Below are 16344 nucleotides of genomic sequence, written 5' to 3' on the forward strand. Positions count from 1 at the left end.
CTCCTCCTCAACACTCTTTCCTTCATTTCTTCCACATCTCACACCATCCTTGTCTATATATCTCCCTGTATCCATCTCTCACTCCCCCCCATCTCCTTCCTTCTCTTTCTCAGATAGTGTGCCATCTGTGTGATCAATGGAGTTAATTCTTTTCAGGAAATTCTGCCATGATGGATATTTCTTTGCTGTGCTGTGTCTGCACTGTATTTTATTTATTTTTTCAGGTAGGGGGCGGGGGCAATTTGCTTCTGTGGATAAAAGGTTTGAGTGAAGCAAAAGCAAACTGATATTTTGATGCTTTTCATCAAACACTGATCAATTTGGGATATTTTTGTTGTTGTATTTCCTATAGTTCACAGATATAGAAAAGCAGTCATGGACATGTTTTACTTTTAACTGCTGGCTCAGAATAGCTTTGAATAGCTATTTGTTCAATTGTACAAAACAACCTAAGCAAGAAAAATAGGAAGACTGGCATAGAGGACCAAACAGATGGAAGGGAGCAGGGAGTGGAGGGAGAATTACTTTGTACACGGTTGTCATGCATTAAAGGAACATTTGGAGTAACAGTAAATCAACATAACCTTCTGGAGAATTTGACACCTTCTGCTTTGGCAATGCATGGCAACTCTGGGCCATGCCAATGCACCACTGGCTAAAAATGAAACTGAAAGTATGCACAGAAAAGTTAAATGGAGCTATGGTTTATGTGTGTATATTCAAGTTCATGTTTGGTGCAACATTGAGTTTGACTGCTAATGGTGCACACACACACACACACACACACACACACACACACACACACACACACACACACACACACACACACACACACACACACACACACACACACACACACACACACACACACACACACACACACACACACACACACACACACACACACACACACACATACCCAAACCATGTTAATGTGGAAGATGTGTGCCTGTCTTTAATTACTGTAAATATAAAAATCTGAGTCAATATTTAACCAACACAATATCAAGCAGTGCTGATGCCATAATCTCATCTTGGTATCTCTCTTTCTCACTCGAAACCCATCTCTTTTTGGTTCTCGCTATCTTTCCTTCTTTCTTTCTGTCCTACACGCTCCACTGTGTTTTGATTATTTGCTGTGTGTGTGTGTGTGTGTGGACAGGAACAAAACCAGATGTACACAGATTTGACAGGGCCCATCTGTGATCCTTCTTCCCTCCAAAAATGCCTATCCTGCCTTATTTGCTGTTACAAACACACAAACACACAAACACACACACACACACACACACACACACATACACACACTTATATACAGTATACTTTGTCTCACTGATGATACATATATATACGTTTTTGCATACTTAACCATACATGCACATACATGGACCCACTGGACCAGTGAAATCCACACACACAGGCACATTTGCACGCACACACAGACGCACTGTGCAGCATGACACAGCGGGTATGGATTCCTCTTGTGGTTGGTGGTTGCCAAAGTAATGATGCCAGGTAATCAGGACCCTGCCAAGTTTAATGGTAGCCAATGGCATACCAATGTTTGGATGCCAGATTTGAAAAGGGCCAACCCTGACTTGTAGTATAGCGCCACATATTGAGCTGCAATTGGCCTGCCTCTTGTGTCTGTAAGTGATACTTACACACACACTTACATTTAACTTTACAATGACGCTGTCCAGAATAAATTACAATTATGAGAGAGTAGAAGTTTACATTTTCAGATTACTAACATAACAATGACAAAACAATATATTATATTTATCTGTAAAACCATGATGATGAATACGTAAAGAAAAAAAATATGACCTGAGATAAAGTACAGTAAATACATTTGGTTCTGACTCTTTATAAAATGTTAATGATTCCATCCAAGTGTGTGTGTGTGTGTGTGTGTGTGTGTGTCAGCTGTTCAAGGTCCCTGTTCGGGATTGGGACATATGCTTCATAAGACTCCTGTGGACACACACAGACACACATGCAGGCTGTTGTACTTCAAGGACACACATAATAATGAGAAAAGAATTAAAAAAGCTTACTGAGGCTAATGTGCTGATGTGTGTTTGACCATATAACCTATCTGGGATTTGACAGTAGTAGATGTACAAACCACATCTAAAAATTTTCAATATGGATAAGCTCCAAACTTGACGAAATTCGCCTTTTTTCCCCCCCCCCCACCCCCCCCCCTTAGTCTTCTGTGACCTTGCAGTCATAAATGTGCATAATGTTGACCTCTAATCCAACATGAAGTTAGGCACTAAATAATGATTTATATCCCTTTTAATGGATGTTTTTATTTTATTAAAGTATGCTTGAAGCCAAAGAAGCTGTATATTTTACTCTATATTAATATGAAAGAAATGTGTCCTCTCATGACCCTAAAAAGTTTGCATTAACTGTCTTCCTCTTAAAGCACATGACCATGCACATAACACTCAGTATAAGCATGAATACAGTGTAAACATAAACTAATTTTTCCTTTCTTCTTCTGCTCATTTCTTTTCTCCTTGTCATTATCCATTTTAACTTTCACTCCAAAGCTTTATTGACACGGTACAGTACACAATGTTGGTGCAGGAGAGCATACAAAGTTTGCTTGGATTCGTCCATGACAAAGATTCAACCAGAGACAAATTGGTTTCATTTTTAGTGAAGTGTATGCATTCATCCTGTGTAACTAAAAAACGCCAGTATCTCCAATCCGTCAGACTGTACTATGTGTTCCAATTTTTTTTCTCCACTCATTTTAGTTTCTCCTTCTCATCTGTCTAACTCTTCTTTCCTTCATGCTATTGTCTCTTTGTGTTTTTCTTTCCACATCACCACGTCTCTCTTTCTTTCTTTCTCTGTCTCCCTTTTCCTGTCTTTCTCACTCGGAACGTATCCTTACAGGCCCATGCACCATAACCAAACCAGCCTGCTTATTCATGTTGCACTGAGGTATCACTTTATTTCTCTGCCATTATTTTTTTGTGAAGTCTCCTCAGTATGACTTGCCCCAGACAGCGCTATGCTATCCCACCCTCATTATATTTTCACACTCCGCTACCCTAGGACACAAGGAAACACACACACATTTCCGCTCAAACCCACTTCTGTACGTGTGTGTTTTGTTTGTGCCAGCGCTGGTTCCTTGGTGTGTTAAAATGGAAATCATTCCATCTATTTTTGTATAGTAAAATGCACTATTTTATAAATGTTCTCTGTGGCATTTGTACAGCAGAAGCCATTTAATGCATTAATGTTTTCTACAGTATATTTGGTTATTTCTATAGTTAGTGGGCGCCATTCCCAGACAAAGTTCAACACACTGCTTATATCCCCTGAGATATGTGGTTTGTAAAAGATATACAGAACTGAATATACAGAGAAGCAATCTTTAAATACAAACGCTCTGGTCCCATGATAGTCAGATAATAATGCCATTAAAGCATACCACACCATGACAAGAAAAGGATATATATATATATATATATATATATATATATATATACATAGAATACAGAATTTGAGGTAAGAACCTCAAAGCACCAACGAATAACATCATGCCAGTGACCGCCTTTAAATAGGATGTCCCGAAAATATGTAGGAACAGGAATTTACTATATCGAGCCCACAGGTATTCACATACAGTAGGATGTAAACAACATATACATCTTAAGTCAACATTAAATATTCACGAATGAATAAGCAACAATAAAAGTAAAAACAATATATTTAAAAAAAAATCTTCCTGAACTTTACTAAACCACAATATGATTAATTGTAGTTCATTTAGATTACACTGATATTCCAAGAGTGTACAATAAGTGATCAATTTGGTGGTTCAGTGCCTTGCACTATATAATGCTGACAAGCCAAACAGCAGATGAATAACAAATACTGAGTGATGAAGGATAAAGGGTAGGGATCAAAACTTCCTCCCATCAAGGCATTGTAACCCCTTGTATTCTTCTGAAATGAGATACTGCACCAAATCCCAGGTAATCCCAGGCTTCAAACTCCCAATCTTTGTGAAATGCCTGGTAAATACACTGGGAAATGAATAAAAACAGTATGTAAATAAATGGAAATAAACTGCCAAAGAGCAAAATGTCATTTTTGATATATGCTGGTATAATTCCTTTCGAATGGGGACAAAAAAAAAAGTAATGCATTAATGTAGATCCCTGTGTGATGCTGAGTCGATTACTCTTAGTGTAGGAATAGGCTTGAGAATGAATGTGTTTATGCTCATTTCTCCTTGTAGATAAACTGTAAAGAAACACCATGTACTGTGGTGTATGTTGTGGCAACGGGTTGTAATGCATGTGTGAATTTATGTGAAAAAAGCTGATCGAAGTGTATACAGTATATCAGCGTGTATATACAATAAATATACATTTCACAGGTCAATGAGTCTCGGATGTACACAGTTTGTTTACGTGACTTTATTAGATGATTTGGATGCTTTGGATTTCAGTTACAAATGACACTGTAAGCATTGTGCGCTTTAGCCAGGCTTTGCATTAGTTATCCGTTTTATGAAAGGCATGTTTTTATAATTATGATGAAATTAATCGCTTTCCTCTCTTTTTTGCCGTTCCCTGTACCTCCTCAGTGTCTGACAGCCCAGCAGGAGCAGCAGGAGTTGGACCAGGAGGAGGGCTGGATTCCTCCCAGCCCCGGTTCTCCTCCTCCCTCCCCACCTACCTCCCAGTCCAATGCCAGCTAAGTGGTGCAGACTCCGCCTTCTTCCTGCGGGAAGCCAATCAAGAGGTGATGCGAAACGGCAGCCTATCATCGTGGACTGAGCCCTTCTTCCTCCACCAACTGGAACCAGACGTCGCTGCCCCACAATCCCTGCCAAGTGTCAATTGCAGCTACGGAAACCTGAGCATTGAGCAGCCAATCCCAGTGGAGCTGCTTCAGGGTCCACCACCACATCTGCTGCTGCCGACCAACCAGGTGACTTTGAACTGGAGGGTCAAAGGTCAAGTGGTGGTGCCCAGAGTAGGGTCAACACGGCCCTGGATACAGGTACTGGCAGTTTGTTTGACTTTGAATGTTCATTGGTCTTTTACTCATAAATCTTTTCTTGCAATTAAATAAGGCTTTAGGCTTCACATTATACTTAATAGGCCAATTCCAAAAGCATGATCAAATCCAAAGGTATTTAGAGGATTTAATCTATAAATGTATCATATGTTTCCTCATGCATTCTATCATTACATACTCATTATTGACCACTTGAAGCTTGACTTTTGGCTAGGAAAAGACTGAGAGTGATAAGAGTGAACCAAAACAAAAAAGTTGTGTGCCAGAAAACAAAATCAGTTAGCTGAAAGATTATATAATGCTCTGTGGAGCTGAGGGGCTGCATGGTTGGCTGGTAAATCTCTTTGGGTTTATCAGTATGAGCAACACCTTTCACATTACACAAGTAATGGAGGGAAGAAGTGCAGTACTTTCCATCCACTGTAAACGTAAATACCCATTGTTGCTGTAAATATATTGATTAGGGCACATTTAAAGAATATACTCATGCAGAAATCTGTCTGCAAGAAAGAAAGACGCAAAAAACGTTTTCATGACTTGGAGCAGAAGATCAATTTCTTTGCCATTTCCAACCCATTTTTCAAGAGAACATTTGTAGTTGTTGATTGTTTTGGTATTATTGGACAATTATCTTGTTGGCTAACTGTTCATCTACTAATTTACCCATTCTGACATTATCTGCATTTGTTTTGTCCTCAGGTGCTGTTTTATCTGGTAGGGCGGCGTTGGGATGAGCCTGAGCCGCCTCCTCCAGCCCTCCTCCCATGTGTCAGAGCCGTGGCCATCCGTGACACCAGTGAAGCAGCACCCTCGGCGGGCTGCCGGCTCGTGGGACCATCTGGCATCTGTGTGGTCCGTCTGGAGATTCCCCCAGCTTGGTTTACACCACCGCAAGTGAGAAAAAGACCTCCTGAAGTGACTTTACCATCAGTGGATGTGTATTACTCAATCATACCAGTGGAAGGAGCTGGGCAAGAGTGTCCCTCCATTGTTAATGAGCCATGGAGAGGTCAGAGTGCAAATGTCGGGCCTCTTGGAGGTCTGGGCATGGGCCTCGGGGGCCAGTGGAGCCCCCCAGTGGATGGGGGTCTTCAGGACATGCTGAAAGCTAGTTCTGTAGCAATGACTGTGGGCCCGGTTTCTGCCAAAGGAGAAAAATTGAGACTGGATGAAAATGTGGAGGTTCTGGTGCCACCCAGCCCGGTTCGGCTTGGCAAGACGGTGGCATTTGGCGTCTACATGAAGACAGGTTCAAACACGGAACAGTTTACATTGAGGTGGGAACACAAATGCTTTCAAATAACTTATTTGGCTTTGATTTTTTATTTGGTGTTCTGTTCTCTTTTGTCTCAATTCCCTTTTTCTACCGTTTCTCTGATTTTTTTTTTCTATTATCTCCACTTATTTCTTTCCTCCTCATCTGCTCTCTCATCTCTTAACACCGTCGCCTCCCGAGGTTGATTGCTGTCACCTTTGTGTACCAAGCCTCTTTCAGGAGCCATGCAAAGAACAACCTCATGAATATTCATGACTGATACAATGAGAGAACAAAACACAGAAAATGAGAAGCGGCAGAGGGAAAGGTTGAGGGACTTAAAGAAACGCCGACTTATTGGGAATTTAGCTTATTCACTGTAACCCCCAGAGTAAGACAGGTTGATACATACCCTTCTCATCTCCGTTATTGTTTACGCTGTCTGGCGGCTCCAACGATAACAGCCCGCACATATCCTGCGGGTAACTGGTTCCAACTAGCCTACTGCTCCAATTGTGACAAAAGTGACAAAATAACACCAACATGTTCCTATTTACATGTTGTGATTTGTAGAGTTAAGCGTGTACAAAAACAACGTAACATGAGACACAGCGTTGTTTTTAGTCACAGTTGTTACGTTGTTTTTGTACACGCTGTGACTCTACAAATCCCAACATGTAAATAGGAACATGTTGGTGTTATTTTGTCACTTTTGTCACAATTCGAGCAGTAGGAAACCAGTTACGCAGGACTGATTGGTATAACACTGGACAACAAATCGGGTACTTGAATTCTATATCCTTCAATAACTTTCTAGGTCTGAAGTTCATGAATGAAAGAAGAAGCATAAAATTATAGTAGATCCTGGCTTCTCAAACTGGAGGGTGGCACCCAAAATGTGTCTCAGGTGTGCCTTAAGAATTCACCTACATGGTTTTCCACATAATCTGCAATTTGTTTTCATGTGGTTCTATCCCAGGAAACAAATTTCAACGAAAATGCATTTACAACCCCTGATCTAGACTGAGCATTCATAACGGCAGCCCATCTATGCCTCATCACTTCACGGATTTTAGGGATTTCAGGCTGAAAAATGACAGATTCATTTTTCACAATGTATTATTCTATTTAGAGAACATCCCAGCAAACAACACCGTGGCTATATATACTGTAGCATTCTACTCCAACGAGATTCAAACTATTGAAAACTTTTTAGAAAACATCTCTAAACAATCTCACATTCACTCAAAGAAAACCTGGAATACACTGAACACGGTAATTGGAATGTGTCAACTGATTCCCCTTTTCACATGAGGCTTGAACATATTTTCAGATAATTTGTGCAATGCCAAAAGAATCGATTTTAGATAATGAAAGCTGCACATTTGTATTTGGAACCGCTTCAGTTGTTGCGGTTTTCAGAATGGCAATAATACCCTTCCAGGAAGAGGATGTTGATATTTGTGCTGCCTTTGGAGAATATCTGATAAGTGTCTTAGTATCTAATTCTATTTGATGTAATTAATGATGTGTATTTACTTATTCTGACTGATTAGAACTCTACTTAGTTTGAAGCTGGGCAGAGCTGGGACTTCATATACTAATGTGTAATTTTTCCGACATAACAGTTGTACCAAAACTAATATGGATTAACGAAAGTACATTTCCAGGATAATTGCACAACATCCCTGTCCCTCATCTTCCTCTCTCTGTGTGTTGCCGTTCTCAAACTCTGTTCGTTTCGGGAAACAACAACAAATTTCAAGCTAGCAAGCTACATGCTGAAAATTGCAAGTTTTGAAGAAAGTTTGGATTGTGCAACAAGGCAGGCATGCGGGACATTTTGGGACCGATTGGTAAGCAAATTACGTTTAACCATTTATCCAGTTAATTTATATAGCTCATGTTACTGTATTGTGTTAACAGTTAACTTCAGTTAATATTGTATGTGGCGGGGTGCAAAATAAGTTCCTTCCCGAGACCCTTTTGCCGAGCTATGTCCGGAGCATAGCGCCGCCCAAGACATTTACGATTGGTTTAAAGAAATGCAAACAACCCACAGCATTTTTTTCTCCTATCCAAGAATTTATGTGTGGTGTAGCCAGACCTTACTCCACAGCACTGTGGAGATAGGTTTGGCAATGCAAAACTATATCAAAGCTAACAAGGGAGTCAATCAAGCACCATCTGTACATGGCCAAATAGTCCTGATGGTCATGATCAGACCAGATCTCACCATGGATGTATTAAGAGAACTGGATACAGTGTTCGGCGGGAAGCCCCATACGTTCCAATGAGAGTGCTCAAAAGCGCATAAAGTAAACATGGAGCTCGGATCTTCCGCATTGTTGGCCCATGACGTCACAATGGACACACGCACTAGCAACAGTTTGTGTTGTCATAGCAACCGGTAGCAACATGCTCGTAGCCCCGCCAGTTTGGGAAACGCTAATGACGTTACATCCACGTTACGGGCTTGACAGCATACATACATCCCTCGAATGTATCATAACTTCATAAGATAATACCATGGACGGATTAATAGAACACATGGTGAATTACAGCCATTAGCTAGCTATATCCATTATTACTGCTAGCTACATGAGCTCGGGAGAACAGTCATGTGAGCGGGCGTGCGCAGTCCCACGGCTCTGCTCGCGTCCATTATATGCGTTCATCATGCCAAATTTAATAATTCTGGATTCACTTCTAGTGAATGTTAAAAATGTTAAAAACGTGACTTTTTAAACAAGGACCCTTTCAGTGTCCAGGCTGGTAGGTTGATATACCCCGAAACAAATTATCCACTGAAATATAGACGTTTCTTTCGCCATGCAATGTCTATGTGAAAAGTCTTTCTGGGCCATGGGGTGCAGTACCACCCCTATCCGCTAAGCCCATGGTGGCTTTTAGACATGGCACTCTTCCTGGGGGCTTGGATCTCACCAGGTGAAATTTACTTCCATTGTGGTGAAAAGTAGCAGTTGGGGGTTGTTCTTACTCCCGTCTGAAAGAGAGATCAATTCCACCCCGTCTCTTAACTGGCCGGACATTAGAAAGCCTATGATTTTCATGACATCACAAGTGTAGCTTTACCATGGATTTGAAGGGCTTTTGAAACTGTTGTATACTTTTACTGTTACAAACTTTCATTGCAGACTATTGCATCTGCAAAGTAATTACATATCACAAGCATAAGCTCTTTCATATGAAATGAGTGGGCCTCTGTGTGGCAGCAGTACACTTGCACTTGTGTATTTGATGAGTGATTTGATTGTGTTGCATTGCAGACAGGTTATTTGAAATGCCAGTAGGACTAGGAAGCAAAGGCAGTACACATTAACCACTTGTTGGGAAGAAGATCCTTGGCAATGGGGGTTTGAATACAATTACAAAACTGACAAGTGATAACAGCCTCAAGACCCTATTCATTCTAAAGTAAAACAGTGTTATTGGTGAGATTTAACCTTCTAACAGGATATTCAAAAAATTCTAAAAGATGCAGACACAAATCAATATTGTTAACAGGATCTAAGCTGTGTATTTCTTTGTGGGCAATCATTCCTGAGGTCATCTGAGGACACTGGAGGAAAAGAACAAGTGGCTAGACTGCACTGCACCTTGTCCCACTACCTGCTGACAAAGTTCACAAACACACACACACGGGCACAGACAGAGACTGAGACACTGAGCACACTATTTCTCTCTGCCCTGTTTACACACACATACTTCTTCACAGGACATGTACACAGACACATACATGCTTATGTGTGTGTATTAAACACACACTCACGCACGCACCACGCACGCACCACGTATGCACCACACATGCACCATGCAGGCACGCACGCACGCACGCACGCACACAAGCACACACGCACGCATGCACGCACACACACACACACGCACACACACACACACACACACACACACACACACACAAACACACTCACATAGACGTGATGAGGTGGCCTCTTTGGTTTCCCCTAAAGACACTTTGTCTTTGTCTTTGTTGTACTACACCCCTGCTGTGTGTGTGTCTGTGTGTGTGTACACACTTGTGTGGTACTGCTACAGAAAGATAGTGATGGGAAAAAAACACCATATCCTTTTTATGGCATCATATCTTATTTTTTTTTTCCTTGGCTTCTTTTTATATATAGCAGAACGTCCTGCTATATTCTGTTTTCCAGTCTTATGTGCCGTGTATCCACCTGTGTGTCAATGTTGAAAAAGGTGCAATTTAAAAAAAAAAATCCATCCATTCTTTATCTGTAACCGCCTATTCAGGGTTGAAGGGGGGGCTGGAGTCGATCCCTGCTGACATTGGGGGAGAGGCAGGGTTCACCCTGCACAGCCAGCCAGCCAATCACAGGGCTGATAGAGACAGACAACAATTCACGCACCCATTCACTCACACCAGGCAATTTAGAGCCAACAATTAACCCAACACCTGCAAGTATTTGGACTGTGGGAGCTGGAGAAAACCCATGTAATTTTAAAATATTTTCTCCTCATCTTTCTGTTTGCATCTGAGTTTGTGTGTGTGTGTGTGTGTGTGTGTGTGTGTGTGCGTGTGTGCGTGCATGTGTGCGTTCGTGCGTGTGTGTTCGTCCTACCTGCAACTCTTGCCCTCTGCCCTAGCATACAGTCCCATGGATAATCTCCCATGTTAGAAGCACAGTCAGACATGTGATAAGGTTTAAGTGGATCTCATTCCTGTGTATGTGTGTGTGTGTGTGTGTGTGTGTGTGTGTGTGTGAGTGTGAGACACACACGTAATAAGCCTTAAATGTGCTCCATCACACAGAGGTGATGTGATTATGATAAACTGCTGAGGTGATGAAGGCACACAGAGAAAGGATGAGCGAGAGAGACAGACAGAAATGGGAAGAAAATGAAAGAGGGGGTTGAATAAAAGGAGAAATAAAAGCGGGACCATAACGGAAGAGATAGAAAATGCTGAAAGAAAGGAAGGGAAAAACTTCCTTCACTTGCATCTCTTCCTTACTGTACAGCTTTTTCAAAAGGTAAAGACGGAGGACTGGAAAGACGGAGGACAACGCACATTTGCCAAATTGGGTTGGGCATCCTTGCTATATCACCTGTCATTGGGCTTGTAGTCTCACATAACCATACATGATTCTGTCACTCTGTGATGAGACTGACGTCTGCAGACCACTAACGGGAACTGTGGTTGTGAATGTCTGAGGCATCTGGTAGTGATGAAGTTACAACGCTATGTTCTTCCTCCAATTCAGTCACATTTTGTGTTTGAGTCACACCATCAATTTTATCATTAATTTTTTCCCAAAGCCAAAGACACTACGTTGTCCCTGGATATATCTCTGCTAACACTGACCTTTTTATTTTGCACAATTGAATGTACTTTCTAATTGAATACTGTATTTATCTGAACAGTTGTCACTACTCTAGTTCATTCCTTTCCTTCCATCCAAGACATGAACAAAAGACATGAACACAAGATGTGAAAATGTATATGACATATCACATAAATGTTGCTTTTTTAAATACATGTTATATGTTTCATATTCATCTATCCATTCATTATCAGAGAAGTTAGAATCATAAGAAAAGCTATTGACTTTTGTCCTCCCCAAAAAGTTAATTTCTCATATAGAAGGGTCCATATGAAAGTTTACTGTTAAAATAAAGGCAATTTTGCAGAAACACATTGTTTTCATATACTAAGTGGCAAAACTGCCATTATTTGCTTTTATTGTATTAATCCAGAGGATAATGCTGAAAGTTTAGTCACAGAAAGAAAAGAAAAAAAAGTATATGTAAATTTAAAACTAAAGGTTTTCTTTGCACTGTAATTGTCTGCTGCCCCTGGACTTATTACAGAGTGCCAATGTCACAGACTGTGACTAAATGAAAATGACTGATAGACAACTAAGCATGTTTATGGCTGAAAGAACACAACAGACATATGACACATGTGCTAGATGAGTCTGTAATTTGTTTTTGACACTCAAGGTTAGATATTAATAATATCAATGGGCCAAACTTAAATGGACTCCCTGGCTCTTTGTGCCTAAACCAAGATTCATTTTGAAAGGACAAGAGGAAAGACCTTTTGATTAATTAAGACTCAAAAAGTGTAAAGGTGTTTTGTGCTTATCCTGTTATTCAAGATGTTGAAAAAGAAAAAAGGATATTTGTCAAAAAGAGGTTATTTGTCCAACTTGTTATATCATAATTATGGGGTTACATCAGATTAGCTGCAGTTTTACATTTATCAAACAGATTTCCAATGCACACTTTCCTGCTATGTTTCCACTTTGCCGCATGCGACGGTGAAGGTATATGATTATGTCACGTTTTTCCCTTAAACACAGTGGAACATCCTTAAATATGACAGAACAATACGATTATGGGCATCAGACATGCAAGATGGTTGCTTTTTTTGGGCCAAGCAGACCTGGGCTGTGGTGTTTTAACAGTGAGCTAAAAACACTGTCAAACGGTACGCACATTGTCTCCAATGTAATTCTGTTTCCATTACTTTTTCTGTTGGTTCTGACTGTTGTTACTTGTCCTATCGCTCAGCTGATCCAAAACTCACACAACCTCCATAAATGTTATTGACATATCTTCCTGTGCACCAGAGAAGGTAAAACCTACAACCAAAAATTGCTTTTATGAACTGGTTTTGGATTGATTCATTACTGGATTAACAATTGTAACTATAGTGCAGAAGGCAAAAGGGAAATTTTAAAAAGTTTCCTTGCAAAATTATGCCAACTCTCTAACATAATGTTCGGACTGCCCCATACATGTTGATCTGTTGATGGAGCTTCTGATTCAATCTTCATGTTGTCAATCAAAGCACAATACTTTTTCTGCTGTATCATTGTACACAGAAGGACACAAGACGACAGCATGGTGGGCTACACAATCTTACAAACCTAGTCTTGCTGCCAAAGTACATACCTGCCAACCCAACTATAAAGGAAACAGATACAGCCCTAATTGCAATTGTTAACATATATACCGTAAGCTGTTTTCTGCTGGAATGCAATTCATTCACTCTAAAATCAAATCTAGAACTTCTCTTTTCATGCATTAATCCTTAATAAGTACATCAGAAAACAAAAGACACTAATTAATTAGCCCACTTATCGGCACACCATCGCTTGTAGTATCAAAAGGTAGGAAAAGAGGACACAACTTGATGATGAATTCATGTCCTATGAAGCTCTAGTTTAGTAAGCATATAGCCAGACATATTTAACACAATGTTTCAATCAGTGGAAACTCTTGCCAGAGAAGTTCTGATGCTTTTAATCTGTTTAGTTGAGCATTTCAATATTTTTTAACAGTGGGAATGTTGACAGACCGAGGGTCAAAGTGATTAGTATCTCCATCATTAAAAAGATGTCGTCTTGAACTGTGTGCTATCGTTGTTTGGTTAGGTAATTAGCGAGATGATTACTGTTGAGAGGATAAATGCTGTGTGTTTGTGTGTGTGTGTGTGTGTGTGTGTGTGTGTGTGAGAGAGAGATATATACTGCAGATAGAGACTGACTGACACAGCGATTATCAAAAGGCAAACATGTTTTCACTTTCTGCTTCTGTTCTCTCTCGTTTGTCTTTATTTTCTCTCACTCTGTTATCATGTGACTGGTATTATAATAGCCATTCGTTTTTCTGTGAAACCTGTATTTATTGTCCCATTCTTATTTCTGTTTGTGTGTGTGTGTGTGTCTGTGTCTGTGTGTGTATGTGTGTGTGTGTGTGTGTGTGTGTGTGTGTGTGTGTGTGTGTGTGTGTGTGAAGGGATTAGTGGATTTTTTCCTAGGATCAGAGGGAGATGTACTTCTAAGGACCAGCTAGTCATCTTTGCTGGTTACACCTCACACACACACTATTTCTCTTGTTTGTGTGGTGTCACCACACAAACACAAACACACACACACACACACACGCGTCCAGAATGCCTTTATTTCACAAAGCTCGACCATCGATTTCACCTCAAATGCCCTTTCACCAGGGAGGGAAAATCAATTGTTTTTGTGAGTGTGTTTGTGTGTGAGTGTATTTGCGGCCTTAAGTAAACACATTGCATATGATTATAATTGTAATTGTGTTTTTGCATATGTACACATCCGCTTTGGTATGCTTATTCCTCATCATTTGTGTTTTACAATACGTGATTCGTGTGTGCCTAAATATAATATGTTCTATGGGAGTATATCATGTTGTTTGTCTCTCTGGTTCAGTCTGTACTCCCTCTGTCTTTATGTGTTTGTGTGTCAGTGTCCTTATTTCTCTGCTGCTCTTTGTGTCGAACCCCTGCAACTGACAAATGCATTTTATACAATCTTGAAAAGACACTAAAGATTAAAAGAATGAGAATTAGATGCATTTCTTTCAGCTGGGATGAAGACAATAAGCTTGTGGGGTGAGAAAACAAAAACACCACCCACGACCAAAAGAAATTAGCGTCATAAAGTGACTGATAGTGTTGGGGGATTGTTTTTGTTCTTGTTTTACAGCTTTTGCTGTTTTCATCTGTAAATGAAAGCCAGTTCTGTAGTACCATATTTACTGTAAAAAGATCTTCAATAAGCCCTGACTTTTTTGTGTACTTAAATTGATTGTCAAAATTAGTCATCTCTTCTTTCTCCCGAGAGTAGATACAGGAGGTCAGCAAAGTAATGAAAACATTGTGTAAACCTCCCAAATCAACCATGGGTCAGTGGTAGACGCTTTTGCGTGAGTGCTTCATGTTACATGTTGGCTTATACCATTTGTTGGATGATAAGCTACTTCTAAAGATCTTGTAGCAACTCTAAAGCTAACTGATGAGTAATAAATCGCCAAATGTGACAATTATGGATTGTCAAAACGACAACAAATAGGAGGTTGAACAGTGTTAACCTTCGAGTACCTACTTACAAAAGAATTGAGAGACTGTCAGGAGTAAGAATTATTGCACAGTAGTTGACCTGATTATTACAAAACAAACCTTGCAAGACACTAAATGATGTTTTAACAATGTATGAAACGAATTAATTTGTAAATTGGTAGCAGCATGCTACCATCCATGTAAGCATGAAGTGCCAGAGAAACAATCTGGGGAAACATGGGTGAATCGTGGTATCTGTGTTCTCATCACTTAAAGGTGCAGTAGGTAAGCCTTATAAAACTAACTTTCTGTCATATTTGCTGAAACTGACCCTGTGTTCGAGTAGAACTACATGAAGCAGGTAATTAAAAGGCCACACCTACAGCCTGTAGTGTGATTTGCTAAAATCCACAGCTCCTCTGTCTAACTGCGTGTCAATCACTGCTCATGCACCAATCACTGCTCATGCACACACATTCATTCTCCCTTGTGGGGGGAGGGGCTTAGGAGACCGTTTTCAGGCTTTAGCAGAAAGGGGGGGGAGGGACTGAGAAGTTGTCAATGTTCAAATTTTTTGGCTAAGTTCTGGATATTCACAATCCTACCTACAGCACCTTTAATGTATCAGTAAACTAAAATAACCATTCTGCAATAATAAGTAAAACACATTTAATGTTTGTCTGTATCCAAGTCAGTGCCTCTGTGCCTTTGTCTTTTTCTGTTTAGTAATTAAGACTGAAGGGACTGAGTAAACAAGTTAGAAGGATTGAATTGGAATTAATATTAGTTGCATCAATATGTAATTGCAATTAAGCAAAATAAGCTATGTAGAAAAATATGCTCTGTTCTCCAACTTACATGTGTTGAAAACACACACGCTATCTCTCCAAAGTTCACAAGTGATTGGTTATGAAATTGTTCTGACTCTGATGGATATGTAAGAAAACAATAGCTTTCCAAGACGTTAGTCTTAAGAGAGTTGTTTGGGTACAGGGACTGAAAGTAGAGCTCTGGAGATGTTTTAATGTTGTTTTAGAGAAGAAAGTCATTGGGGGAGTCTGCTACAAGAGGTCCTTCACTAGCAAGGACCACACCATCAACCAGATACGTTAGAACAATTTAATAAGAAAGATGATTCCAATGCGAGGCAAGT

General features: G+C 40.1%; 1 protein-coding gene across 1 annotated transcript in view; it reads left to right on the forward strand.

Annotated features, from left to right (window-relative positions):
* The window catches only part of si:dkey-215k6.1 (transmembrane protein 132C), a 304130-nt gene that overhangs the window by 102486 nt on the left and 185300 nt on the right, over positions 1 to 16344 (forward strand). Inside the window, exons 2-3 of the mRNA XM_039803645.1 lie at positions 4625 to 5043; positions 5761 to 6338. Coding sequence (XP_039659579.1) covers positions 4625 to 5043; positions 5761 to 6338 — 997 coding nt within the window. The remainder of the gene's footprint in view (positions 1 to 4624; positions 5044 to 5760; positions 6339 to 16344) is intronic.

This window comes from Perca fluviatilis, chromosome 6 (genome assembly GCF_010015445.1).
Source record: "Perca fluviatilis chromosome 6, GENO_Pfluv_1.0, whole genome shotgun sequence".
NCBI lineage: Eukaryota > Metazoa > Chordata > Actinopteri > Perciformes > Percidae > Perca > Perca fluviatilis.